The sequence below is a fragment of the Leishmania mexicana genome, chromosome 33 (assembly GCF_000234665.1).
Source record: "Leishmania mexicana MHOM/GT/2001/U1103 complete genome, chromosome 33".
In the NCBI taxonomy this organism is placed as follows: domain Eukaryota; phylum Euglenozoa; class Kinetoplastea; order Trypanosomatida; family Trypanosomatidae; genus Leishmania; species Leishmania mexicana.
The window spans coordinates 412,064-439,737 of NC_018337.1; the positions used below are offsets into that span (position 1 = coordinate 412,064).

At 57.2% G+C, this 27,674-nt stretch overlaps 4 protein-coding genes across 4 annotated transcripts; all 4 read left to right on the forward strand.

Annotated features, from left to right (window-relative positions):
* Positions 1 to 8,200: 8,200 nt before the first annotated feature.
* LMXM_33_0990 (p-glycoprotein) lies at positions 8,201 to 12,226 on the forward strand (the record flags this gene model as incomplete). The annotated part of the gene is made up of 1 exon (XM_003878639.1): positions 8,201 to 12,226. One exon carries the CDS (start codon positions 8,201 to 8,203, stop codon positions 12,224 to 12,226), a length of 4,026 nt encoding a protein of 1,341 aa, XP_003878688.1.
* A 3,363-nt stretch (positions 12,227 to 15,589) lies between these two features.
* Positions 15,590 to 19,687, forward strand: LMXM_33_1000 (putative myosin IB heavy chain; the record flags this gene model as incomplete). Its single annotated transcript, XM_003878640.1, has 1 exon — positions 15,590 to 19,687. The coding sequence occupies one exon, from the start codon at positions 15,590 to 15,592 to the stop codon at positions 19,685 to 19,687; it is 4,098 nt and encodes a 1,365-aa protein (XP_003878689.1).
* A 736-nt stretch (positions 19,688 to 20,423) lies between these two features.
* LMXM_33_1010 (conserved hypothetical protein) lies at positions 20,424 to 22,190 on the forward strand (the record flags this gene model as incomplete). The annotated part of the gene is made up of 1 exon (XM_003878641.1): positions 20,424 to 22,190. The coding sequence occupies one exon, from the start codon at positions 20,424 to 20,426 to the stop codon at positions 22,188 to 22,190; it is 1,767 nt and encodes a 588-aa protein (XP_003878690.1).
* A 908-nt stretch (positions 22,191 to 23,098) lies between these two features.
* LMXM_33_1020 (conserved hypothetical protein) lies at positions 23,099 to 24,469 on the forward strand (the record flags this gene model as incomplete). The annotated part of the gene is made up of 1 exon (XM_003878642.1): positions 23,099 to 24,469. One exon carries the CDS (start codon positions 23,099 to 23,101, stop codon positions 24,467 to 24,469), a length of 1,371 nt encoding a protein of 456 aa, XP_003878691.1.
* Positions 24,470 to 27,674: the final 3,205 nt, after the last annotated feature.

Here is a 27,674-nt window from a genome sequence, read left to right on the forward strand (position 1 = left end):
CGCCACTGATGCCGGGGGACCCGGCCTGGATGGCGCCGCCTCGGAGCGACCTGCGACAGTGAACACGCCTGCGCTAATTCATATGACGGGCAGAGTGTCAGCGTGACTCGAGCATACCCCACCCCGGCCCTCGCACTGCCTACTGGTGTGCATAGGGGGGCCCGAGCCACCCGGAGAGGGACTCACCACGTGACGACCGGCACAGTGGGAGCGGCTGTGAGGCGACCTGGAGTGCGGGGAGGAGGGAGGGTCGGTAGGGCTTGAGGCGGGGGCGGTGCTCCGATGACTGAGCCGGCGCATTGCTGCAACGCGTGTGTCTACGGCTGCTTTGCACCACGCGAGGTGGGGGCCCGTGGGGACCGCCCAGAGGGGTGGAATGGCGCTTGGGCTCCTGTGGCATGACAGAGAATGGACACGCGTTGGGGGAAAAACTCTTTCGCTCTGCCAATAAGTTGATGTCCGCTTTGAGTGTGTTGTGCGCCTCTTTCGTAACGGCACAGTTTCCATGAATGTTTTTTTGTGGTCTTATAGGGTTCGCCTCTTCTTCGTCTCTCCGATCCGTATCCAGCTGCTCTGGGTGGCTCGGTATCTCTGTCACATCCGCCTCCGCGTTTTTTTTTCTTTCCGTTTTCGTTGAGTGTTTTGTCACGTCGCGTCTTGTGGCTATTTTGTATATATGTACACTTCTCTTGTGGGAGTCGTCACGAATGTCGTTGTTTCCCAACGCAGGTGGACAAGCCACACACACACACACACAAACACATATATATATGTATATATCTGTATATATCTGCATATATATATATATATATATATATATATATATGCTTTTATATGGCAGAAAAGCGTAAGAAATTTTCTTTGAAACAGACGACACTTTTTCTTTTTTTTTCGCGCTCGCTGCTTTTTTAAATTTTCCTTTGCCCTTTTCTCTACTCGGTGTGTGTTTTCTGGCTCTTAGTGATGAGGCAGCAGCCCTTCCACCAGCGGCTTTGGCTTTGCCTGTTTCCTTTTTTCTCCCCTTTTTTTTGTTGCTGTCTTCGATGTAAACACATGTTCGTGCGGCTTGTTGTGACGCACAGCAGCCCACAACTAAAGGGAAGAGATGCGCAGACGAAGACGCAAGTGAACGCCTTGCTCTTCGACTAGAATCAGCTTTTTTTTTCTTCTGCCCCCCCCCCTCCCCCTCTCCCTCGGATGCTCATCTGTGATGCTGGAACAGCATGCCGTTTTTTGTTTATTTATATTTTGGGTGCTTCTTGTATGCAAGCGAGGGTGCTGGCACGAAGGAAAAAGGCACCTGCGGGTGTCTGTCTTTGTGTCCCCCCTTTTCTTTTTTTTTTTAACCACTGAAAACCAAAAAAAAATATTGACGAGTCTGTGTGTCTGTGTCTGTGTGTGTCTGTATTTCCCCTCACCCCTTCACTTTTTGCTTGTGCTCGGTTTCTTGTTTCAGGCTCCTTCGTCTCCCTTGGTGCGTCCCTGTTGCCAGCGATTCTCATCCGTATTGTTGTGCGCGTCTCTCTTTCTCTCGTGTTGCTTGACGACCCTTTGTTTTCACGGTTTCTCTCATATATATATATATATGTTCCTAAAGGTCATTTTTGGTGTGTTCTGCTGGTATTCCCCTGCGTCCACCCTTTCCCCCTCCCTCAGCCTCTGTCCTTTTTTTTAGCATTCGTCCAACTCCGGTTGGTGTGGCCACCTCGCATCGCGCTCTCTTTTTTTTCGTTTTCGTGCCTTTGTTTTCCTCTGCTTTTCCCACGGATGCGGGCAAGCCATCCATACACGCCCCACCCTCTATGGTATCGATGGAAGATGGAAGACAGCGAGCCTCCCTCCAACTCCCCACAGAACACTATCGTCCTGAAGCAAGCTACAGGATGCATAATAAAACGCGAATACTGTGCGCACGGGCTGTCAGGGACGTCGACCATGATATACCACATCCGAGCGAGGCATGCGGAGGCCAACAGAGCAGTGGTAGTGGACAAAAAAGGCGCACAGAGAGGTACACTGATTAGCCCCCAAGTGCATGCGTGCGAAACGTGCGATGTTTCCTGCATCCGACTGGGTGGGCTGATGAGGCGGAGATGCCCGAAGCATGGCGAGAGCTCCCCTGAATGGCTCAATCGAGTTGTCCAGGCTTCCGTGTGGAGATTGCTCACACCGTATTACGGCATGCGGCGGGTTGAGGCGACCGAGAGGGAGGGGCATGGCATATGCCGGCAGAGTGCAGGGCCTCAGAGGGCCCTGGCCTGCGGCTGGCCAACCTCCTCGCTGAGCTCCTGCGGCATGCACCCAGGCCACCCGCCCCTGCTGCCTGCACGCCGCACCACCGCCTCCGCCCTCGAGCAGGGCTCTGAAGGTAACCCTGTGGGATCATGGCATGCAGTGCACGCTGGCCCGTGTGGCGCCGATCGCGCAGCACGTGTGCGAGGAATGGACGAGGATGGACGGGGCGGGCCCGCTAGCGGCGTGGCCCGATGCAACGGCGGCCGGTTCGTCCTCGCCGGCCTGGATGTAGCTGCAGTGCGACAGGTGCGCGTGGGCTGCGGCTGTATGCGTGCATGTGTCGACACTCGGAGTTGGTGGAGTGAGGGGTTGACTAAAAGTAGACAAGCTCATTCTTTTTCCTCTATTGAGTCCTCTTGCTCACTTCATGACGCCTTTGCACCCTTTCTTTGGAGGACTTGCCTGTGCGGTCACCACGACGAGAGGGGGAGAGGGGAGGGGAGGTGGAGAGGCAACGCACAGCTTCCAATACGCGAGTGTGTGCGTCTTGCCTTGTTCTGCGGCTGTCTCACTCGACCACCCCTCCCCCTCCCCCTTCGTGGTACGAAGTCATAAGCGGAAGAAGAAACGTAGGCAGTCAGCTCAGCAGGCGAGTGCGGGCGTGGCGGTGTTTGTGTGTGCGGAGGAGGGAAGGAGGGGGATTGGAAAGAATGGCGTTGTGACCAGGACGGCGAAGACAGGTGGGCAGCGGTTTCGCGAAGAAGGGGTAGGAGTTCGGCGGCCTCGTTGCAGTGTCGGTGGTGCCGTTATTTTTCGTTTTGTTTGCATGGCCGCGTGTGCGGGTGTGTGGTGGGCGGATGTGGCTTCGTGCTCCCCTCACCTGCGACAATCAAGCGGGCTTTCCATTTTCAGTGCCTTATAATATATCTATATTTCTATATCTATATATCATATATATATATCTATATATATATGTGCTTTCGCTTCTTTTTTTGTTTGCCTTTTTGCCTTTTTCGGCGAATAAGGGCCTTGCTTCTCTCCTTCACTTGGCTACCTTTCAATGGGGGACCGCCAGGTCTTCCCTTTGCTGGATGATTCCACCCCCCCCCCCAATGTGTGTCACGCAGCGCGTGGTGGCCTAGGGGAAAGGGAAGCGGCAAAAAAAATAGGAGACACTGTGACGGACCATCTCCCCCCCCTCCCTCCCCCCGCTCCCAGTAAAAAGTCCTTCGACGTTTTTTTTTCTGTTTTCTCTCTTTCCGAGATGACATTCTCGAGAACAGCAGCTGCAGGACTTTAGATCGGGTGCCGTTTCTTCTCATTTCTTTTCCCACATCCGACTGTTTCGCTGGCACTGCATCGGCATATCTCTGTCCATATGCAGGCGGGCGGCCCACAGAGACACGCCGATGCACAAGCGACAGACAGGCTCACCGACGCGCAGCAGTGGCTTGAGAGGGCTGCACGACTTGTCTTAGACAGATGACGAAGGAAGAGAAGGAAAGTGAGGCGGTAAAGGAGTGACAGAGGCATGAGGAAGAGAGTGATAGCTATACAACCCCCTTCCCCTCCATGCAGCCACGGACTACCGTCTCCCAATCCTCTACTTCAGACCTCTTCCTCCTCTCTCCCTCATGTGCCTTCTCTTTTTCTTCTGCGACGTACCCCTATGCCAACATGGCATGCTCAACACAGCCAACAAAGAAGGGCGGGGGTGGGTGGGTGGGAGGAGTAGCACCCGCATCAATGAATGCTTTCACACGAAGGACGGATGAGCATTGGGTGTGCCTCCTCCTCCTCCTCCTCCGGCACCTCCCCTCCCGCCTCGCTTTTTTAAAATTATTTTTCTTCGCTTTTCTTCTTTTTGTTGCGTGCCTTCGCTTGACCATTATGTAAGCTCTTTTTGTTTTGCATATCTTCACCTTTGCTCATGCTCTCTTCCTCCCTTTCGTGCCTGTGCATTTTTTTGTTTTTACGATCCCTCTTCTGCCGAGTTTAGATGGTGGACTACTGCGGCGACTGCGAGGCGGCAACGTACCGGCGAACCAGTGCGAAAGAACGAGGCGAAAACAAAAGGGGGTACGAAAGCTCCCTCTTTTTCCCCTGTATAAGTGTAGAAGGATGAACCTCGAGCAAGAAGGGAGGAGATGATGATAAGTCCAGACAAACGCAAACACATGGACTGCAACCCTGACACGCTCGCCGCGTGGCACTGCACCACTCTCTACCCTCCAATATGCCGTTGAAACGCAAGGAAGCTGAGGTCTGGTTGACAACGACGTGTTGCTCATCGACTCTCTTCGGCTTCTTCCTCGGCTGTGAGTGCTTTATCGTCCCGTCCTAATCTACGGCCCTTTTTTTGTTCACTGTCACCCCACCTCGCTCTTCTCCATCTCTCTCCCTCTCCACGCACACTTGCTTTCTTCTTTCCTACCAACCATTACCTCCGCGCTGCATGTCCCCACGAACTGCTGCTCCCCACCTCCCGGCCCCCTTTTTCGCTCGCTCACTTTTCTCTTCCGCCCCACTTCAATCGTGATGCGCGTCTCGCTCTTCTTCTTGCGCCTGTCGCGCACAAGCTCCCCTAGCACGAACTGAAGCAGCTGAGAAATCGCCCCCCCGTCTGTCTATCTGTTTCTCACACACACGAACATTACATCTTCACAATAATAAAAAAAAACAACAACAACATTGGTTCTCGCAACAATCGCGTTCCCCCTTATACCCCTCCTCGCCTTGCTGGTACGTACTAGTGTTGCTAGGTTTGCTGGCGCATAGGGGATCATCTTGTTGTCTTGTGCTGCCCTTGCTCGACTGTCACTTATCTTTGACTGCTTCTCTCTCTCTCTGCGCCTTCGTTCACGGGATCTTTGCCTTGGTCGGTCACTACAGGAAGAGACGAAAGACAAGAACGAAAAAGAAAACGAAAAAAAGTGTGCCACTCCTCCCGCAACACGTGGCACTGCTCTTCGCCATCTCAGCTTTGGATCTCCACCCTGACCCAGTCGCTTCACAGGCGTGGGTACAACCCACGCTTTTTCATCTTGCCCCTCCGTCTCTCTCTCTCTCTCTTGTGCGCTTCCCTTCCCTTCCCTCTGTCGCACCCTTCCGTTTTTTTCAGCATTTTCCTGCCTTCCATATTCTTTTCCTTCCCCCCTTCTGTCATCTTACACCAAACACATTTTTTTTTTTGTTGCCCCTCCCTTCCTCCCTGTGTGCGTGTGCGTGTGCGAGTGTGTGTGACAGGTTTACGGCTTCTCAAGGTGTTTTGTTTTCATTGCAACGAAAAAAAAATCACACAGATCGTAAGCCCAAGCCCAAGCCCTCCTCCTCCCACCCCACGACACACGTATAGGACGCATCCGAACAACAAGACGGAAAGCTGCGACGGATTGAGTCCAGAGGTACACTATCAAGAGTCAGGGCAAACTGATAAGCGCTTCGAGGAGGTATCAGCACGAAGGAGACACGAATAGGGGACGTGTACGTCGTTTTCCTTTGCGTTCGCGAGGTGCTTCTCGGTTTCTTTTACCCTTTCCGCAAGCACTGCACTTTCGCGTCTCTTCCCCCTTTTCTATCCACCGGCATACCCAGCTACACAGTCATAAACACGCTTGGCCGAATCAACAGGTCGTAGTGTTGCTCTGATATCCGCATCCCTTCCCCACCCAGAAAGTCGAGTCTCTCTTTTCTTTCTCTGGTTTTCCCTTTTTATCTGTAACAGCCTAACCCCCCCTCCCCCTGCATTTTCATCTCGGTGTCGCTGCCTGTGGTTTCATTGCGTTCGGTTTGTGTGCCCTACACGCTTCTCCTTCACCGCCTCTCTCCCTCATCTTTTGTCTTCACCGTTTCTTCCTAACGTAAGCTCCCCCTCCCCTTATTGATAGCAGCCGTAGGCATCGTCTCGGTTTAATTTTTTTTATCTTGTCGTCGTCGTTGTTTCGTCACAACTGGTAGACGAACAGGACCTTTTCCCTCCACTCCACTCCACTTCCCTCCACACACGCGCACACCCATACACGCTGTAGTTGTATATATTTCAATTCTTTTGGCTGCCCTTCCTTGTAACTTTTTCCCCTCCCTCTTTTTGCCATACCTCGCCTCTCCCCTTGTTTTCATTTCTGTCCTGTGTTTATTTTTATTTTTCCTCTGTCTCTCTCTCTCTCTCTCGCTCTCTTGCTGGTGTACCATCGCAAGATTCCCGCCTGCTGAGCTTCGCCTGGACTCGTCACTTGTGCGCACTCGCAGTACGTGTGCGTCAAGGCTTTTCTACCTTTTTCTTTTGTTCTTCGCCCCCTGTGCCTCTCTTCTCCTACGTGCAGCACCGGCCGTTCTTAGTCGTGTTGGGGTGGATTCCATTTTTTTCTTCGTCTTGGTCTGTCGAAGAGGAGCGCGCACACGCTCCTCCTTTGCTTCCTGTTTTGTCTTCCGGCCCCTTCTCTTTCTCTCTCCCCCTCTCCATCGCCATACGGAGAGTTCTCCTTCTCTCTTCCATCTTTCGCGTGTGACCGTCCCACAGCCTCTGTGACTCTAACGTGGTGCATTTGTCTTGCCTGCAGCTGAGCACATATATTCATATATATATATATATGTGTAGTAGCTGTTCTTTGCCGAGTTGTATTTTTCCCCCCTCCTCCTCTTCTCTCTCCCTCTCTGTCTCTCTCTCGCTTTCCCTTTGCCTTCTTCCTCCCCCTTTTCTTTGTTGTGGCGCACTGCCCCGGCGACTCTCTTCCCTGATCACTGCGACTGCTCTTACTGTCCATCACCCCCTCCCTCCCTCCCTCCCCGTCGGCCTCTTGTTCTTCGCTCTCGATAAAGCAGTACGTATAGTCTATCTATATATAATATTATATAGTGTACATTGTATATCGATTTGTGATGCGTAGGGATATACTGTATGCAGCATACATTTGTGGTAACCTTTTTCGTCTTTCATGGATTATGCGTTGCTGAAGGCTGATTTTGGACACAGACACACACAAACACACAGGCACACCAGCAATTAACAAGTAAAGAGGAGCGACCGACCGGAAGCGGTTTCAGTTGCCTTCTTCGTTTTTTTTTTCGCGCGTACACAGAGGGCGCTACGTCGTCGCCAGGCGCGCACTGAGCTTTCCTCCAGCCTTTCTATCACCTTCAGCCAATTTCGACGATCTTGCGCACAGGAACACAAGGAGGATCAATACACACACACACAGAGAGAGAGAGGAGTGCAAAAGCCTACTTGGCACACATTTTGGAACGAGTGTGCGTGTTTGAGTGCGTCATTATCTCTGTCTGTTCACCTGCTCGTTCTTCTTCCTTTGTGATCTTCTTTTTTTTTAGCGTGTGTGTGTGTGTGTGTGCGTGCTCCCAAAGCGTTGCTTCTATTGTTTTGTGAGGTCGTTGATTGTGCCGATACGTTTTACGCTACCTTACCATCCAAAGCCCCCGCTTGCTTTCTCTTTGCGCACCCCCTAAAACAACTGCCGACCTTTAACTCCACAGAGGTGAGGCCGATAAGATCCTCCTGTGGCGCACCACGAGGAGACGACCAGGCAAGAGCTGTGACGTTCTTTCTCTTCTTCTTTGCACGATACCGCCTCTTTGACGCAGCGTTTGTTGTTGTTGTTTTTATTCATTTATTGTCGCTGCTCCCTCTCTGTCTGTGGAGAGGCACGTGTGCATTACCTCTCGATTTCGACCCGATTCGGCTATTTGGTGCGCGCGCGTGTGTGTATAGGGGGTGCTATTGTAGGTTTTCTTGTCGTTCTTCGTCTGTCTTCGTGCCGAGCGCGTCCAGCGGCAGCGCGTTGCCCGCACATTCGACTAACCACAAGCGAAGGTGACGGGGACCCAAAGCTCATCGCACCCAGTCCAGCGTCTTTTCCTTGATTTCCTCTGCTGACGGGAGCGCACGCGAGAAAAGCCCTGACAACTCGCTTAGGACACTCCACTTTTGCAGCCTGCACGCTGTACACACGTCATGCCTGAGGGCTCTGAAACGGATGCGAGCGCCAAGGGCGGCTCAGTCTTTGGATGGGAGGATAGGCAGGGGTCCTGTTCTCCAAACCAACCCATCGCGGAGGGGCTGGTGGAACGTAGAGACCGTGGCGATCGCAACGACTATAGCTGCAGCCTGACACCGCAGTGGAGGGAGGTGATGAATATGCCGCAGAGTTATGGCGTGTATGTGGACGAGGGAAAGGTGGCACCGGTGAAAAAGCTTGCCAGTCAGAGTGACAGCACGCATGGCAGCAGCGACTACGGCAGCCGCAATCCTCTGTTCAGCGCCGAGGAGGAGGTTAAGGGGACGGTGGTGCGCAAAAGTGTGAGCCCTATAGAAATTTTTCGCTACGCCGACACGGCCGACCGTGTGCTCATGATCATTGGCACCATCTTTGCAGTCTGCAGCGGTGCCGGCATGCCCTTGTTCTCTTTTATATTTGGCCGTATCGCAACAGATCTCATGTCTGGCGTGGGCAGTGTAGAGCTCAACGCGGCGAAGACGTCGTTGATCATGGTGTACGTCGGTATCGGCATGTTCGTGGCCTGCGGTGGTCACGTGTTATGTTGGACAGTGGCAGCGTCTCGTCAGGAAGGGCGCATCCGTCTGAACTTCTTTCGCGCTGTGCTGCGCCAGGACATTGGGTGGCACGACGAGCACAGCCCTGGCGAGCTGACCGCTCGCATGACGGGCGACACGCGTGTGATCCACAATGGCATTAATGACAAGCTGTCGCAGGGTATCATGAATGGCGCCATGGGTATCATCGGTTACATCGCTGGCTTCGTGTTTTCGTGGGAGTTGACGCTTGTGATGGTCGGCATGATGCCCTTCATTATTGTCATGGCTGCCATAATCGGCAACATCGTGTCCAAGATGACAGAGTCGTCGCGCAAGCACTTTGCGAAGGCCGGATCTATGGCGACGGAGGTGATGGAGAACATCCGCACGGTGCAGGTGTTTGGCCGGGAGGACTACGAGTTGCAGCGGTTTGCTGAAGCGGTCCTGTACGCCCAGGAGCGTGGTATCCGCAAAGAGTTTGCGGGCAGCCTTTCTGCGGCGGTGGTAATGGCCCTCGTGTATCTCAGCTACACCGTCGCCTTTTTCTTCGGCTCCTACTTAGTCGAATGGGGTCGCCGCGACATGGCGGATATTATTTCTACCTTTCTGGCCGTGCTGATGGGTAGCTTTGGCCTCGGGTTCGTGGCACCCAGTGCGACTGCGTTCACCGAGTCCCGTGCTGCCGCGTACGAGATCTTCAAGACGATTGAGCGTGTACCACCGGTAGACATCGACGCTGGCGGCGTGCCTGTAACGGGCTTCAGGCAGAGCATCGAGTTCCACAACGTGCGCTTCTCGTACCCGACTCGCCCGGACATGATACTGTTCCGCGACCTGAACCTGACGATCAAGCGCGGGCAGAAGGTTGCGTTCTCTGGGTCGTCTGGGTGCGGCAAGTCGTCGATGATCGGGCTGATCCAGCGCTTCTACGACCCTGTTGGTGGCGCCGTGCTGTGCGACGGTGTGGATATGCGCGAGCTGTGCCTGCACGACTGGCGCGACCAGATTGGGATTGTATCGCAGGAGCCCAACCTGTTCGCGGGGACGATGATGGAGAACGTGCGCGTGGGAAAGCCGAACGCGACGGAGGAGGAGGTGATTGAGGCCTGCAGGCAGGCGAATGTCCACGACACCATCATGAGTCTGCCAGACCAGTACAACACGCCCGTAGGTGCTGTAGGCTCGCAGCTATCGGGCGGGCAGAAGCAGCGAATCGCGATCGCGCGCGCACTCGTGAAGCGGCCGCCGATCCTGCTGCTGGACGAGGCGACGAGCGCGCTGGACCGGAAGTCTGAGATGGAGGTACAGCGCTCACTGGACCAGCTGATGCAGAAGGGCGGGATGACCGTGATCGTGATCGCGCACCGGCTCGAGACGATCCGCAACGTGGATTGCATCTACTACATGAAGTACGACGGCGAGGAGGGGAGCAAGATCACGGAGAGCGGGACGTTTGACGAGCTGATGGCGCTTGGTGGAGAGTTCGCTGCCATGGCGAGGATCCAGGGCGTGTCTGCTGGTGACGCGAGGAGCGGCACAAAAGGGCAGGATGACAGCAAGGCCAATGACCTCCTGAATGTGATACTGGACGAGGCGACTCTTGCGCAACTGGACGAGGAGGCGCCGCGCACGGCGCGTCAGAAGGTGCCAATCGAGGAGCTCGCGAAGTGGGAAGTGAATGGCGTGAACGTTGGCTTCCGGCGGTTGATGGGAATGAATAAAGATAAATTGTGGGCTGTGGCGCTGGGTATTCTCGGCTCGGCGGTGGGTGGCGCCGCTCGACCTACGAGCTCAATCTTGATGGGCTACATGCTGCGTGTGCTTGGCGAGTACAGCTTTAACAAGAATGTTGAACAACTACGCAGCGGAACCAACCTGTACGCCCCGCTGTTTATTGTCTTCGCGGTTGGGAACTTCTTGGGCTGGGTTCTGCACGGCTTTTACGGCTACGCGGGTGAGCACCTGACAACAAAGATCCGCTTGTTGCTGTTCCGTCAGATCATGCGCCAGGACATGAACTTCTTTGACATTCCCGGGCGTGATGCTGGGTCCTTGGCTGGGATGCTGTCCGGCGACTGCGAGGCCGTGCATCAGCTGTGGGGCCCGTCGATTGGCCTGAAAGTGCAGATGGTGTGCATTATTGCTGCTGGAGTTGTGGTGAGCTTCATCTACCAGTGGAAGCTGGCGCTTGTGGCGCTGGCTTGCATGCCGTTGCTCATTGGCTGCAGCCTTGCGGAGCGTATGATGATGAACAGGTATACAAAGAGCAAGGAGGGCGACACAAGCGACACGATTGTGACGGAGGCGCTGTCGAGCGTGCGCACGGTGACGTCGTTCAACATGAAGGCGGATCGCGTGGAGGCCTTCGAGGCAACGCTGCGAGTGGAGACGCCGCACGGTGTAAAGAAGGGCATCATTGCCGGCAGCATCAATGGCGCCAGACAGTTTATTCATTACGGCGCCTTCGCACTGTGCTTCTGGTACGGTAGCAAACTGATTGACAGGGGCGAGGCGCAGTTCACGGATGTCATGATCGCGAGCATGTCGATCCTGTTCGGTGCGCAGAGCACCGGTGATGCTGGTGCGTTCGCGACAAAACTGGCGGAGGCGGAGCGCTCTGCGAAGCGTGTGTTCAGCGTGATCGACCGCGTGCCTGACCTGGACATCGAGCAGTCCGGCGACAAGGATCTGGGCAAGGGCTGTGACGTTGACTTCCGAAAGGTGCAGTTCATCTACTCTGCGCGACCGAAGCAGGCTGTGCTTGCGTCCGTGAACCTGCGGTTTGGCGACGGAACGACCAACGGGCTGATAGGGCAGACGGGGTGCGGAAAGTCGACGATCATCCAGATGCTTGCCCGCTTCTACGATCGGCGCTCTGGGCTGATCTGCGTGAACGGGAAGGACCTGTCGTCACTAGACATCGCGGAGTGGCGGCGCAACATCAGTGTTGTGCTCCAGGAGCCGGATCTGTTCAGCGGGACTGTGCGGGAAAACATCCGGTACGCGCGCGAGGACGCGACGGACGAGGAGGTGGAGGAGGCTGCGCGGCTCGCGCACATCCACCAGGAGATCATGAAGTGGCCAGGTGGCTACAACACGGAGGTGGGGTATAAAGGCAGCGCGCTGTCTGGCGGTCAGAAGCAGCGCGTTGCGATTGCGCGCGGGCTGCTGCGGCGACCGAAGCTGCTGCTGCTGGACGAGGCGACGAGCGCGCTGGACAATGTGACGGAGGCGAAGGTGCAAGATGGCATCAATGCGTACCAGGCGAAATACGGGGTCACGTCGGTGAGCATTGCGCACCGTTTGACAACGATCCGCCACTGCGACCAGATCATCCTGCTAGACGCTGGGCACATCATCGAGCAGGGCAGCCACGAGGAGCTGATGGCGCTTGGCGGGGAGTACATGATGCGCTACAACCTGTACACGGGCGCGAGCTCGTGAGGAGGGCTGGGTGCCGCGCGACTGCACTTGCCCACGGCGGGGCTTTGTTCGCTGCCGATTTCTTTCTTGTGGCTTGGCTCTACCACGGAGGGATCACGGTTGCTTCGGTGGCGCAGCTCTTGCATGGCGCCTTTCGCTTACCGTACGGTATCGTCGATATCTTGGGAGCCATTAGGGGCCACTTGTGTTCCCGGGACTGGTGACGTAGTGTTTTCCTTTTCTGCCGGGTTTCATCACCGGTCACGCGCCTCCACTTGACACTGCCGACTTGCCTCTCTGTGAGTTTTATTTATTTTCGCTTCGGCGCACTCGTGGGGTTGCTTGCGGCTACACTACACTTCCTCTTCTACTGGGCGTGCTGGCTTCGGGGGGGGGTTGTGTCGCATCGTGCGGACGCCCCCTTAGCTTGTACTGGTGTTTTGGACACGGAAGAAGGAGGAGGTGTGAGAGGCCTGCCTCTGTCTCGGACGGTTTTTGCTTGCTTTCTTTTTCTCTTGTCTGCTGGTCCCTCCCCTCCTCCCCCTCTTCCTCTGGCGTACATGTCTTTGGGAGTTTTCTCCCCTTCCAGCGGTCCCCTCCCCTCCTCCTCTCCCTCCCATCTGCTTTACGGATGTATCTGTTAGCCTCCTTCTTTTCCATTGCAAGAACCTCCCCTGGCGAGCAACGAAACGAGAAGGGCATAGCAGCTAGCGTGGTGGTAAAAAAGGGGGAGAAGCGATACGAATCGTACACACACACACGAGACAAGCTCGATGCCAGTGCTTGAGAGATGGATGCTGCATGGAGGAGGCACTCGCGGATGCTTAACGCCACTCCTCCCTCCCGTACGGGTGATCAATGACCTTCCCATTTGTTTTTCGCCTTTTTTTTGCCGGCTTCTTTCGCTGTCTATGCCATCTGTTGCCTCATGACACTCGGTGAAGGAGAAGTAATTCTTTTGTTTCCTGCTTTCCTCTGGTCCCTCATCTCGCTGGTGAACGTTGTTGCATAGGCAACAGTGAGAGAGGGTGGACCTGAGGCTGCAGGGGATGCAGGGGTCCACCACCCTCTTACCACGCTTCACCCCCCTCCCCCTGCTGCTGCTTTCTCTGCCCTTGATACCGGGGGAGTTGTCCGCACCGCTGCTCGGTTGTGCTGCGCGTGTGTGTCGGCCTCTGCGTGGGCATGTGTAGGCGGTTGTGTCTGTTGATATTTGCAGGACAGGACGCTCCCTTCTTTTTTTTTACCCCCCCCTTCCCTCCCCCTTCTGACATGTTCCTGAGCTTCTGCCGTTTTTCTCTCTCGTCCGGCCCCGACTTTCTCCTGTCGTTCCTTTTTTTTCCTTCGCGCATGTCCGATGGCTCTAGTGTCAGTGGCGACTAAGAGAAGTGGTCAGTGGGGGTGGGGGGAGGTGAGAGGCCGAGAAGGAAAAGATACACGAGAATTAGTGAAAGGGTGCTGATGTGCGTGCCCATGTCCTAATGAGGAGGTCATGGCACGGCAGATACCGTCGCCTCCAATATATGGTGAAGCTGCTCCTCCCTCCCCCTCCCCTCTGCATCTCCCTACCCGTTGCTGGGACTTTTGGGTTGCGTCTTCTTCTCACTCCTCAGTGTTCTCTTCTTCCCACTTCGGCCCTTTCTTGTGCTTTGCTGGGACGCGCCGGTTGCGTCATGCAGAACAGAAGGGGAGGAGGACAGGCCAGAGAGGAGTGCGGTGGTGGTGGTGGGGGGGGAGGCAGAGCCCGAGAGGAGGCACAGCAGTACCACCGCGCATGTGCGCACCTGTGTTTGTGGGTCAGGATGCAGAAGGGGCGAGGGTGGGTCGCGTTGGACCACGTCCGGACGTCCCCGCTGCAGAAACGGGCTTGTCCGACGTTGAAGCAGTGCCATTGAGAGAGAAAAAACAGAAATGCCCCCCCTCCCCCTCCTCCACTCTCACGAAAGGAACGGGTCCAAGGGTCGAGGATGGTTGGCAGGGGGTTGACAATGGGAGGGTGTCACGCGAAAAAAGTTAGTGAGGTCGCGTAGGCGGGCCAGGGGGGAGGGAGGGGAGGAGGTAGGAGGGAACACTAGGTATGCTTGCGTGCACTGAGCTGCCAGGTGAGCTTGCTGCCTTTTTCATCTTACGTTGCCCGTTTGTGCGCCTCACGGCTTCTTTGCATTACTTTATCGTTCCGCGCGGCTGCCGGCACTCCCTATGTCCCCTTCCCACTCAGTCGCCCGTCGCACCGGATGGACCGTCACCTAAGCCTTGGCTCCGTCAGCTGCCACGAAGGTGCTTCTGTTCTCTTTAGAGCCTATTTTCTTCTTGTCTGCGTCTCTTTCTCGGGCCTTCCTTGCCCCTGTGCGCCTGTGGATGTGCCTGTCTGCGTACATGCGCATATATACGTATATATACCCCATCTCCGTACGTACATATATATATATATATAGATGCGTCTGTCTGTTGGTGTGCGTGTGAGCGGCGTGCCGGGATGTGATTCATATGAGCTCGCCATCGGGGCGGTAGCACGTGCCTTTACGAGTTCCAAGCGCGTCCCCGACGAGCAGCAGAAGGGAAAGAGACGACACGTCCAACGAACAACTTGTCGCGTGCTCTTTTACAGGTTTCGCTTTTACTCGTCAACGCACACGTTTCCGGTGAAACTTGCCATGTGCGCGGTGCTCGTTCGTGGCGGTGGAGTGGAGTATTCGATGTTATGGCAAGGTGCTGGAGAGTGTGGCGCCATCGCTTCCAATATTGCGGTCCCTGACGACCTGCTGCAGGCACCACGCGCCTTTTTCCCTTCCCTTTCTTTCTCGATGCCCGCACTCTCTCAAGAGCTCCTTCTTCGACCAATATCACCTTCGCCTTCGCTCTCTCCTCTCTCTCTCCTCTCGTTGAGGTTTGGGACACACTGCTGAAAGTTCGAGCTCGAACAGCGGCGCTCATGTGTGAGTGCGAGGGGGATCGAAAGGCATAGGCTTACTCACAACGATAGCGTGCAGCTCTTCCTCGCTGCGCCCCGTTTCAGCTACCTTGTCTGCTGTATTCCTCCTCCTCTTCGAAGGTAAGTAGCGGAGCAGTTAGGTTGAACACAGACACACACAAAGACATCACACAAGGCACCTCCACGATCAGATGCTCAACAAGCGTGCTAAAGCGCGTCTCAACATTCCAGTGCCAGAGGCTGTCACTATCGCAATTCCCATAAGCCTCCGCAACGGTGGATCCATCGACCGCATCATTCTATATTCATACACCTCTCTTTCTCTCTTTCTTGCGCAGTCTTGGTGCTCTAGTTCTGGCTGCTCTTGGAAAAGGGAGGGAGGGAAAAAGAAGGGGTGAAAAAGTGCCGCTGGGATCTCAGCCAATCGCTTTCTACAATAGGTCCCTATTGCAATGGCGTCCGACTACAAGCAGCGCGAGACGGTCGGCGTCGAGGATCTTGTTCTCCTCCCGCAGATCAGCGAGAAGGCCATTACTGATGACCTCTCCGTGCGCCATTGCGAGGATTTGATCTACACAAACATCGGCTCTGTGCTGCTCGTGGTGAACCCTTTCAAGGCGATTCAGGGCCTGTACAATGATGCGCACATGCAGTTCTACCGGCACAATGGCCGGCTGGGCGGCGTGCGATACGCGCTGCTTGAGGGACAGGAGCCCGGCGACGCCGCTCTTGGCGGGCCGCACATCTTCGCCTTGGCCGAGGAGACGTACCGAAGCATGGTGTCAGAGGAGGAGAACCAGTGTGTCATCATCTCCGGTGAATCGGGTGCCGGCAAGACAGAGGCATCGAAGCACATCATGCAGTACATCTCCGCAGTCTCTGGCAACACGAAAGACATGCAGCGGGTCAAGCGCATCATTCTCGAGTCCAACCCTCTGCTGGAAGCGTTCGGCAACGCCAAGACGCTGCGCAACGACAACAGCTCGCGCTTTGGCAAGTTTCTCGAGATTTACTTTGACATCCGCGGCGGCCCGGTTGGTGGTCACCTCTCGCACTTTTTGCTGGAGAAGTCACGTGTGTCGAGTCAGCAGATGGGGGAGTGTAACTTCCACATCTTCTACCAGGTGTGTGCTGGCGCAGCTGCCGAGCTGCACGGTGACGGCAGCGGGCTCCAGCCCTCGAGAGAGGGAAAGGGCGGCAACCGGGAGGGCTCTGTTGCTGCGTGGGACGACGATGACAACGATGGCGGTGGCCACGCCCCTATTGCCTGGCGTGAGGTGTTTGAGGAGATGCGCATGCATAGGGGAGGCAGTGACAGCAACATTGGCCAGTCGCAGCTCTTCGTCTCTTCCTCTCCGTTTTCAGCGTATTATCCGTGGAGGTTTCTGCGCCCGTCATTGGGGTCTGGGCAGCACGCGGAGGAGTTCACGTCTCGCGCCGGCATCGATGACTTGCGCGGCTGGCGTGAGACGCTCATCGCGATGGATGCGATGGGGATGTCGTCGCAGGATCAGGTGTCCGTCATCAAGGTTCTGTGCCTGGTGCTGCACCTCGGCGAGCTTGATTTTGTGGCACCGGAGGAGGGCGGGGCGCTGGCGGCGGGGCAGAACCCATGCACCGTTGCGAATCCCGAGGAGCTTGCATTTGTCGCGCAGCAGCTCGGCGTTGATGCTTCAGCGCTGCTGAAGGCTCTGACGTGGCGAAAGCTGCAGATGGGCGCGACGGAAGTGGTCTTCTCCCCTCTTGATGTGCAGCAGTGCCGCAGCACTCGTGACGCCGTGGCGAAGGTTCTCTACGAGGGTGTCTTTGAGTTCATCGTCAGCTCCGTGAACACCGCCTTCGGCGACGCCCCTCACGCCCTCATGCTCGGCGTGCTTGACATTTACGGCTTCGAAATTTTTGCCAAGAACGGGTTTGAGCAGTTCTGCATCAACTACGTGAACGAGAAGCTGCAGCAGATCTTCATTGAGCTGACGCTGCGAGTGGAGCAGGAGGAGTACGTGCGGGAGCACATACCGTGGGAGGACATCAAGTACTTTGACAACCAAATCGTCTGCGACCTGATCGAGAGCGACCGTCCACCAGGCCTGTTCGCGATCATGGACGACGTGTGCATCACCATGGCAAAGGAGGAGGAGTCTGTGGCGGACCGCAAGCTGCTGGACAAGCTGGCCATGACATACAGCAGCCACCCGAACTTTTTGCGCAGCGAGCGCGGCTTCATCGTTAAGCACTACGCTGGCGACGTCGAGTACAGCACGGACGGCTTCGTTGGCCGCAACAAGGATCGGCTTGGCGCGGACGTGGTCGAGGTGCTGTCAAAAAGTCAGGCACATTTCTTGCTGGAAATTCTGACCGATGTGCTGGCGGACGGCTTGGCGGCGGCGTCATCGTCTACCGGGACCAGCGGAGCTCGTCGCGCCTACACCACAGCCGGCTTCAAGATCCGCCAGCAGGCCGCCGATCTCGTGCGCACGCTGAAGCAGTGCACGCCCCACTACGTGCGCACCATCAAATCGAACGATGTGAAGCGGGCCAACTTCTTCGACGAGGCGCGGGTGCTGCACCAAGTGAAGTATCTCGGCCTCCTGGAGAACGTGCGGGTGCGGCGAGCGGGCTACAGCTACCGGCAATACTTTGACAAGTTCCTCAAGCGCTTCAAATACACGTGTCCGAGCACCTATCCACGGCCCTTTCGAGGCACAGACAGGGCGGCGTGCGAGGCCATCCTCGCCTACCTGCAGGACGAGCAAGAGGTGCTGCCACCCGACTCCTTTGTGATTGGCACCAGCAAGGTCTTTATTCGACAGCCGGAGCATGTTCTGGCGCTTGAGCAGAGCCGTGAAGCCGCCTTTCATGCCCTATCCGTCACCATTCAACGCGCGTGGCGGCGCTACACGCAGTGCAAGCAGCTCCTCTGCCTCAAGGCGAAGCTGGACCGCACGTACACGCGGCACCGCAAGACGCGCCGTGCCGACAGTGTCTTTCGAGCCTACGAGGGCATCTACGTGGAGACCGATGCCGTGGTGGCCGTGCCGAGCCCGGCCGCAGGCGGCGGCACCAGCGCAGTGCCACGTGCGCTCTCCAACCGACTCACCGTGGCCCTCGACGCCATCCTGCAATTTGACCCCATCGCCAGTGCGTGGCGCTCCTTCTGGACTCCGGGCGAGGCAGGCCAACCCCGCAAGAGGTTCTTCTTCAACGCTCTCACACGCGAGATGGTTTGGGAGCGGCCCCGTGAGCTAGACCCGCCGCGCGTTGTCTTCTCCTGCGCCGTCGACCGCGTTGTCAACTGGGTCACCGCGAAAACCGTCAAGGAGTTTATTTTCCTCACGACGCACGACGTGCTGTACATGGTGCGCGAGACACCGCCTTCGTCCTCGCAGCCGCCTAGTAGTAGCGCAAAGCATTCCAAGCGTGCGGCCGCCGCAATGGAGAAGCAGCCGGTCGCCATGACGCTGACGCCGTGCTTCACTCTGCAGAAGCGCATAGACCTGCGTCTTCTTACACAGGTGGCGGTCACCACGATGGCCGACACGGTGCTGGTGGTGCGCGTGCTGCCGGTGCAGGCGCCGTACCGAACAGTCACCGATACGGTCAAGACGAAAGCAGGACCTTCAAAATGCGAGACGTGCAACCGTGCTGCCACACCGGCGCTGCGCCGCGCCAACTGCCCGAGTTGCGGCCGGCTATGCTGCGTCCGGCACTGTCTGACCTATGCGCGGCCACTGCCCATGATCACTGGGCAAGCAGCCCCGGTGCGAGTCTGTCCCGCTTGCGTGGTAGGGGAGCCTCTGGAGCCGGTGGAGGACATGGTGCTGCTGACGAGTTACAGGACGGAGCTTGCCGGCACGCTCTGCGCGCGTTACCAGGAGCGCATGGGCAACCCGCTGCCGTTCTTTGTGTCGGACAGCATTCCATTCTCCAAGTGGACGCCTGCGCCGTCGCCACCGAAGGTGAAGCGTACGCGCCGCCCCGCCAAGTCCTCGGCAAGCCGAGGCGGTGAAGCCTCTGAGGAAGCCCAGCCGTTGGTGATTGGTGGATTGTACGAGGTGACGCTGACGTGCACTGTCACCGATGACCCGCTGACGAACGACACTGTGCTCATTGGTGCCGCCCCTCCAGACCTGCTGACGGCTGCCGCTTCCGCAGATGGCCGTGCAGGCGCAAAAGGCAGGAAGAAAGGCAAGGAGGCTTTCGACGACGAGGTAGCATACACCGTACCACCTGGCACGCCGCCTGTGCTGCGGCTGGTTGCGCCGCGCGGCATCACGGGAGAGCAGATCCGACGCATGGAGGCCATTCGCGAGGAGCGCCGAAAAGTGGCTGCGGCACGAAGGCGTCGGGAGGAGGAAGAGGAGCGGGAGCGCGAAGCACAGCGGGAGCGCGAGCGTGAGGCTGAGCACCGGCGAGTCGTGCAGGAGCGGAAGAAGGCGAAGGCAGCCGAGGCGGCTCGCATGGAGGCAGAGCGTGCCACTCGTGAAATGGCCGCCGCGGAGCGTCGTGAGGAGGCCGCTCGCGTGGTGGCGGAGCGCGCACAGCGCCGGTAGAGGAACATGTAGCTCTGCTGCCAGTTAATCCTGTGTGCTGTCTGACGTGTGCGTGTGTGCGTGCGTCCGGTGCCCTTCGACCTTTTTGCCGCAGCCCTTCCCCTCTTCTTTCTTATCCTGCCGTATGGCCTCAGGCACACACACGCACACACAGGCGCCCACACATCCATGATGATGGGACGCTGCGCAGGCGTGCCGTTCACTTAGATGACACCAATCGTGTCCATGAAAGCCGCATATGGAAACAGCACAGTGGGGGGTGGTGATGGTGAAAGTCGGCAGCCGGGGGAGCTGAGGGCGCCAAAAGCAAAAAAAAGTGGAGGACCCTTTTCTCCAGCTCTCTCTTCCCGCTCCATCTCCTTCCCAGGTTGGTGGCGCGCGAGGTGATGCCGCGGCCCGTGGTCACCCTCTTCGATGCGTACCTTCTTCGCCCTTCTCCGCCTAGCATGCGCACCTTCACATCTCCTGTTGCCTCCCTTGTTCACTTCCCCCTCCCCCATCTCTCCTCCGTTACACTGGAACTACCTCTCGTTTTCTTTCTCGATCGCTGCGGCGGACGCACACAGTGGTGCGGCAACAGCAGAGGTGAGGAATAGTTGAGCCATCTCACACTTGGCAAGCGTGACTCCTCCCCCTACCCCCTCCCCCCTTCATGGCGTCCTCATCCTTGTCCTTGTCGTCGGCGCCGTGCTCCTCTTGCGTGCTGGGTACACTGCCTGACTTACTGAAGCAGGCCATGACGCAGGGCAGACACGGTGGCGTCACCGCCTATCTCGCCACTGAGCTGCCTCACAATCGACAGAGCTCGAAAGGTGATTGTCAGGTGCGGGCCGGCAATGCCAGTGCTTCTGCTGGGCCGCCAGGAACGTATGCGGTTTTCGAAGATGCAAGAAGTTGCTGTCGATGGACGGTTGAGCTGGTCATGGCGGATGCCACAGGCGACGGCGACATGGGGGACGCCTGGTGGGCGAATCCGGAGCACCTTGCCGCCATGGACGCGACAGCAGCCGCTGAAGCGGTGCCAAGCGCTCCGCATCAGCAGGAAAAGAACGCAGGAACTGGGTGCTCATCGCGCATTACCGCGATGCGCTACTACATGAAGCCTGACACCTGGACGCAGACGCTCCTGTCGCACGAAGGCGAGACGGCGAGGGAAAGCCGCGCCGCTGACGAGATACCACACTCCGGTTCAGCATCCACCGGCAGGGTCACAAGTTCGGACCCCAGGGGGTGCAATAGTGATGTTCACGTACATCACCAGGCGACGCCTTCCTTACTCAGCGCTGCATCCTCTGTGGTGACCGCGACAGCTACGGAGGAGGTATCTTCGTTATCCGCAGCGTCTTCGCCTCTACATGGTCTTCCTCTCCACCAGTTGATAGAGCAGCACTCCGCGCTTGTACGACGCTTGGTGCAGGTGCTGGCCCCGCAGCGGCAAACCATCCCCCATGTTATTCGCGAGCTGTGCACAACAAGAGCCACCTCACCCTCATCCGGCGTTGCCAGCCGCGTCTGCGTACTTCCGTCGACGGATGCGTCGAATGCGGAGCCGATACAGTACACTGAACGTGACGTCGCCGCGGCTGCCGAGCAGCTCACCTCTTCCAACCCGCGCCAACCAAGGCTGCGTGAGCTAAAGAGCGACGGCTACCTGCTCATGAACTTGGAAGGGTTTGCCGACGGCAAGACGCGGCACAAGGCGGCGAACCGTGCCTACCCAGCTCTAGCACTGCACTGGCCTGCATCGGTGCAGCAGATGGACGCGATGGAGCGCTACGTCGACCGTGATGTTGTGCTTGACACCCGCAAGCGGCACCCCGAGTTGAGTGGAGAGGGATCAGATAAGAGGCAGGGACAGAAGCGGGACCGATCGTTGTCGAGCACGTCGTCGAATGCGTCAGACGCGGACGAAGACGGGGCAAACAAAGCAAGAGCCCCTGGCTCCACCAGCGCTCCGCCGTCTCCACCGTTGGGTATGGCGGCATCGCCGAAAAGGACGGCGCCGACGTCGTCGTCTCGCCACTTCTTTCAATCGTTGCGCGAGTATCCGCGGTCTCTGGAGCACGGTAACTTGCATGCGTGGGCTCGCGGCACCGCAGCTCAGCAAGCGCGCGGTTGCCTGCAGGCTGCTACGACGCTGACCCAGGGCTCAACGTCCACTGTCGATGCGTCTTCTGATGCAGCCACGCTCGGTCCGCTGCCAATCACGAACGAAGAGGACGTGGCAGTACTGCGCTGCCAATACGATGCTCTCGCCGCCGCCGAAAGCGTCTTGGAGAAGCAGCTGCGTGCCTACAGCGACACAGTCCAAGAGCTGCGCGGCTGGTACCGTGGGGAGCTGTGCACGCAGCAGTTTCGCTACGAGCTGGGGGCGTGGCTGCGCACACAAGAGGAGAGTCGAGCCGTGCTGACCGACCTGTATGTTCAAGTGCATGCTGTGCGTTACAGCCTACAGCGCGACCTCTCCAACTACCTGCATCTGCACGCGTTGGGCGTGTTGTGACGACTACCTGAACCAGAGACGCCTTTTTTACACGCACACGCGCATGAATGCTGACGGTTTGGAAAGTCGAACGGCGCAGCTTGAAGTGAGGAGCGCATTATTGTGCGTGTGTGCACGTGTGTGTGTGCCAGTCCGTTACACTGCTGAGCTTGTTGCTCGACGAAAGCAGATCAGCTGAAAGAGGGACACACGCACGCACGCAAAGGTGACTGAAGGACACACACACACACACACGCACAGCGTGTTTGGCAAGTATGCAGCAACGCCAACAAAGTCCCCACCCCTCACCCCCCAAGCAAAACAAAACGAAAAAAAAAGGCAGTAAGGTAGCACTTGCCGCGACCATCGCCACGGCGTTGCCTTTTCTTTTTCGTCGATCACCACATCCAGCAGTATCACGGCCGATCTGAAGTGCGGGCGTGGGAAAGGGAGCCACAGCAATGCAACTGACGTTCATTGAAAAGAGTCCTGCAAACGTGCCTGTGCATGCCTGTGCGTGTGTGTCGCTCTCTGCGCCTCTGTCTTTTTCTGTGTGTACTCGTGACTGTCCTTGAGTCTCATGAAGCCGTTGGACGTGAGCTACCCCAGGGGACGCCCACAGGTGGCCCCCCTCCCTCCCCGCCAATGACCTCCCTTCGCTGATATGTTCGCGCGTTCCTCGTGTTGCACTTCCTCTTCCTTCTACACACGATACGCATAGCCGAGTACGCGTGCGTGACACTCACGAACAAACATATTCATCGTGGCCAGAAGGTGTTTGAATAAAGGACCCTTAGGGAGAGATAGAGAGAGAGGAGCTCAGTGCTAGGTGACGTACCACCTTGCCCTTGCGCTCAGAGGCACCTCCACCTTACATTATTATATCATCCCATTCTCTCTTCTCACACGCACGCGCGTGTGCATCAAGGATGTCGGCAGACCAGCGAGTAGAGGGGTGTGGTGGAAGCAATGGTGCCTCGACAGCACTACCACCGCTCACACCGCGCACGATTGGCGGCAAGCCTAGCGAGGCTCCGGGCGATGAGTACCAAGACGTGGCCCCGCCTCCGTACTCCATGGAGAGCGCGATTGGTTTGTCGGTACCCCTATATCAGCCGCACGCCCCAGCGCCGGGTACGGTCATTGATCCGGATATGGTCGAGGACCACGTTAGCTTTCTGCGCACCGTGCGCGCCTTTCACGATTACAAGCGCCAGGCACTGGCTGCTCGCGAGATGCGGTGCACGAACTTCCGCAAGCTTCAGGATCAGCACCGTGATTTGCTGTGTATAGACTTGGACAGGATCCTCGAGAAGTACCTAGAGTGCATTGATGTGAACGGTGCCTTCTTTGACGCTATCTGCGAGGCAAGCGAGGAGCTGTTCGACAGCTACTGGCCCGAGGGTACGACGGTGTTGATGAAGGAGGTGCCGCCGCCGACGCCGCTGGACATGAACAAAGTTTTCTCGACACTGCGCCAGTTCGTGCGCGACTGGTCCGCCGAAGGTGTCGCGGAGCGGGACTGCGTGTACAAGCCAATTCTGGATACGCTGGACCACTGCTTTCCCAATCGCGGCGAGCGCGAGAACGTGCGTGTGCTGATCCCTGGTGCTGGACTGTGCCGGCTCTCTGTCGAGCTTGCCCTCCGCGGCTTCTTTGCCCAGGCAAACGAGTTTAGCTACCACATGCTGATCGCCGGCCACTACATTCAGAATCACGTGTTCGAATCATATCAGCACAAGATCTACCCTTATAGTGACAGCACATGCAATTTAGTCAACCGCGCTGACCAGTTTGCCGAAGTGCAGATTCCCGACTTGTGCGCCTCCGAGGCGATTGATGCGCTGCGTGACAAGGGCCTCTCCTTTGGCCAGCTTTCCATGGTTGCGGGCGACTTTACAGAGGTGTACGCAAAGCCACACCAGCACAAGACGTGGTCGGTGGTGGCCACATGCTTTTTTATCGACACTGCCCACAACATCATCGAGTACCTCGTGATAATTTACAACCTTCTTGTCCCTGGTGGATACTGGGTGAATGTCGGGCCGCTGCTTTACCACTTTGCCGACAGTGCGGACGACATGTCGATTGAATTGTCGCTGGGCGAGGTGCTGACAGTTGCGCAGAGAATCGGGTTCGTGCTGAATGGGCCGCCGTCGTTTATCGACACGACCTACACGAATAATCAACGCAGCATGAAGCAGCTGGTGTACCGATGCGCGTTCTTTGTTCTGCAGCGTCCCTTGGTCGATAAGCAGACAGGGCAGACGGGTGGGAGTGTGGAGGCAGAGGGGACTTAGGTAGTTGTGGCGCACATATGGCGTACAGGGAGGCGGTGGTGTGAGGGGGACGAACGAGGAGAGAGGGCTTGCTCCGGCAATGCGCGTTGAACGGGGCTAGGTGGAGTAAGGGTGGGGCAGAGGCGCGGCCAACTCGTTTTCGCGCATCGCAGATGTCGCACGGTGCGTGCCCAAGTGGAGGTGGCGCTACCCCATTCGGTTGGGCATTCCTTTTTTTCTTGTGTAGGTGTTGCCTCCACTACGGCGGCTTACGAAGTGTGGCGACCAGTGTCTCCAGCATCTTCTCCCCCGCGTGGCCCCCACCTCTGTTGCTTCCTCTTCTACTATTTCACCGTGGTACACACGCCGTGGAAAGGGCGGAGGGGGTTGTAGAATATGGGCCGCATCGCTACCACCGTCACCTCTGCTTTTTTACCACCACCATTGAAGTTGCTCGAATCGGCGCTGCTGCTGATGCAGTGGTGCACGTGAACATGAACTTCTTTGTGTGCGCCTTACCTCTGCGCTGCCACCTTGCGTTGGCAGTCCGGGTGCATGGCGGAGCATGATTCGCACCCGCAAACCAAAGTAAATGGATAGTTGATGTCGTGTTGGAGGAGGAGGGGAGGGGCAGGTGATGGGTATGCTCCCGGGGGACAGGCATCGGTTCTTTCAATCACCACACAGGGCGGCCAGTGACTGTGCGGATGCTCTTCAGGCATTGTGAGCTAGCGTTGATGTGGTGCTGGCCCCCCTTCCCTCTTCCACTTCCTGTACAATACTTTCAGTTACCTTCACGAGGCGTGCTCACCGTTGTTCGCATGACAAGCTGAGCTCTTCTGTTTTCTTTCGTTGACCCGGCGCAGCAGGCAAAGCAGAGCTACTTGGTACGGTTAGACACAAGCAGATGCATCAACGCGCATGCGGACATCGCTTCCTCTCTCACATCTACAGGAGGAAGGTGTGTGTGTGTGTGCGTGTGTGTGCGTATGCTCACACTACAGGCGCTCAAGCTGTCTTTTTTCTTTTGGGGCCGCCCCTCCTCGCCCCTGGTGATGACAGAGGGGAGGGGCGGCACACCTCCCAGCGCGTGGTGGCATCCACAGGGCCCAGCACCACACCCCACTCTCTGTGTGTTTAGGGAGGCCAAGCAGCCCCTCCTCTCCCCTGCGCCTGCCAATGCGGGGCCACCTCTGGTGGTGACAGGGTCCAGTACCCACGGCGTGGGGAGGTCAGAGCGATTTGCCGCCACTGATGCCGGGGGACCCGGCCTGGATGGCGCCGCCTCGGAGCGACCTGCGACAGTGAACACGCCTGCGCTAATCCATATGACGGGCAGAGTGTCAGCGTGACTCGAGCATACCCCACCCCGGCCCTCGCACTGCCTACTGGTGTGCATAGGGGGGCCCGAGCCACCCGGAGAGGGACTCACCACGTGACGACCGGCACAGTGGGAGCGGCTGTGAGGCGACCTGGAGTGCGGGGAGGAGGGAGGGTCGGTAGGGCTTGAGGCGGGGGCGGTGCTCCGATGACTGAGCCGGCGCATTGCTGCAACGCGTGTGTCTACGGCTGCTTTGCACCACGCGAGGTGGGGGCCCGTGGGGACCGCCCAGAGGGGTGGAATGGCGCTTGGGCTCCTGTGGCATGACAGAGAATGGACACGCGCTGGGGGGGGGCAAAATAAGAAAGAATACGGAGTACTTTTCCTCACTCCATTGATGCGTGTCTGTGTCCGTCCGTTTCTCATGTGCTGCTGCGGTTTGTATGTGTGTGTGTCGATGTTTATCTCGCCCTGTTCTGTGGTGCCGCTGTGCGTTCTTCTCTGTCTCGCTATCACTTTCTTCTACCGCTACTTCCTGTTACATTTCTTTGCGTTTTGATTTCTGTCCACGTATGGTCGTTAGGTGTGGCGGAGCGGATTGGATCGGCCGTGCAGTGTTTGGGCGGCTGATGACTAGCCGGATGCCAGTCTTTTGTGCGCCACTGGGAGTGAGGGAGGGCGCGAAAGGAGTGATGGGTAGCGTCGACGCTGTCTGTCGCTGTGTCTTTCCACTTGTGTCTGCTGTGTGTGTGTGTGTATCAGTGGCTGCACGCCTTTCGGTATACGTCGACGGAGACTGCGTTTATGCATTCGCTGGATGCACAAATTTAACGTTGATAGCCAGTCATCGGAGGTGGGGGAGGGGCAAGGATGGGCATCAGTGCGTCGACATCTTGCCACGTTCATTTCTCTTGTGCCCCCCTTCCTCCATCCCTCCCTCCCTCCGCTAATCACGGTCTGCCTCTCTCCTCCTCGCCGGCCCTCCTCCGGCCACTCCTACTCTGACCACCATGTTCACATCTGTTTGCATCTTGCCCTGCTCACGTGTGCTTACTTCATCAACCAACGCGATCCTGCGACTTTTAGTGTCTCTGCGCATCCATTGTTTCTGATGTTATCGCTCTCCTCCGTGCGTGCGTGCGTGCGGGGGCGGCGGGGGGGGGGTCCGGTTGTGACTAACAGTGGTGTGCGCACGCACGGTCTGCGTGAACTTGTATGCAGGCGCGCGTGCCCACATTGCGATCAGGGATGATTCGACGAGCTCGCCAGCGTTCTTGCGCTTTGGGTTCACTTTCCCCCTCCCCGTTTTTTTTTGTTTTCTCCTCGTCCATTGGCTTCTTCAGTCCTGTGTGTGCGCGTGTGTCTGTCTGTTGTGCACTTGGCAAATGGGGGGGGGTGGGTCACTGAAGTGTGCGCATTTTAGGCGGTGCTTGAGTGCGAGGCAGCCTTTGTTTTTTTTTTTTCGAATGTGTCGTCGGTCTCCTTATTTGCGGTGCCACTCTCCTCAGCTCGTGAGTGTTCCATCTTCCGCTTTCCTCCCCCGCCTCCGTCATCTCCCGCTGCTTGCTTGTTTTTTTTTTTCGTTTTCTTTTTTTTTTGCCGCATCCGCCCGTCGCCCTCCGCCCCGTTTCCCCAATGACGTGCAACTTGAGCGACGGCGGCGCAGAAGAGCAACGAACAAAAGGCGACGGTGCGCGAGATGTCAGAGGACGCTGCGGTGGGGTGGAGGAGGCGCGGAAAACAAAAATGGGTAACCTTCAGAGGAAAGCAAGACTATCAGCTCACCGTGTCACATCTGCGCGGTCCTGCCGCGATGATGCACAAGAGGCGAACCGCTTTCTCTTGACTCGCTCTTCTCTGGTGTTCCTCCCCGCTTTCGACGGCAGTACCGCCGATTTCTCTTCC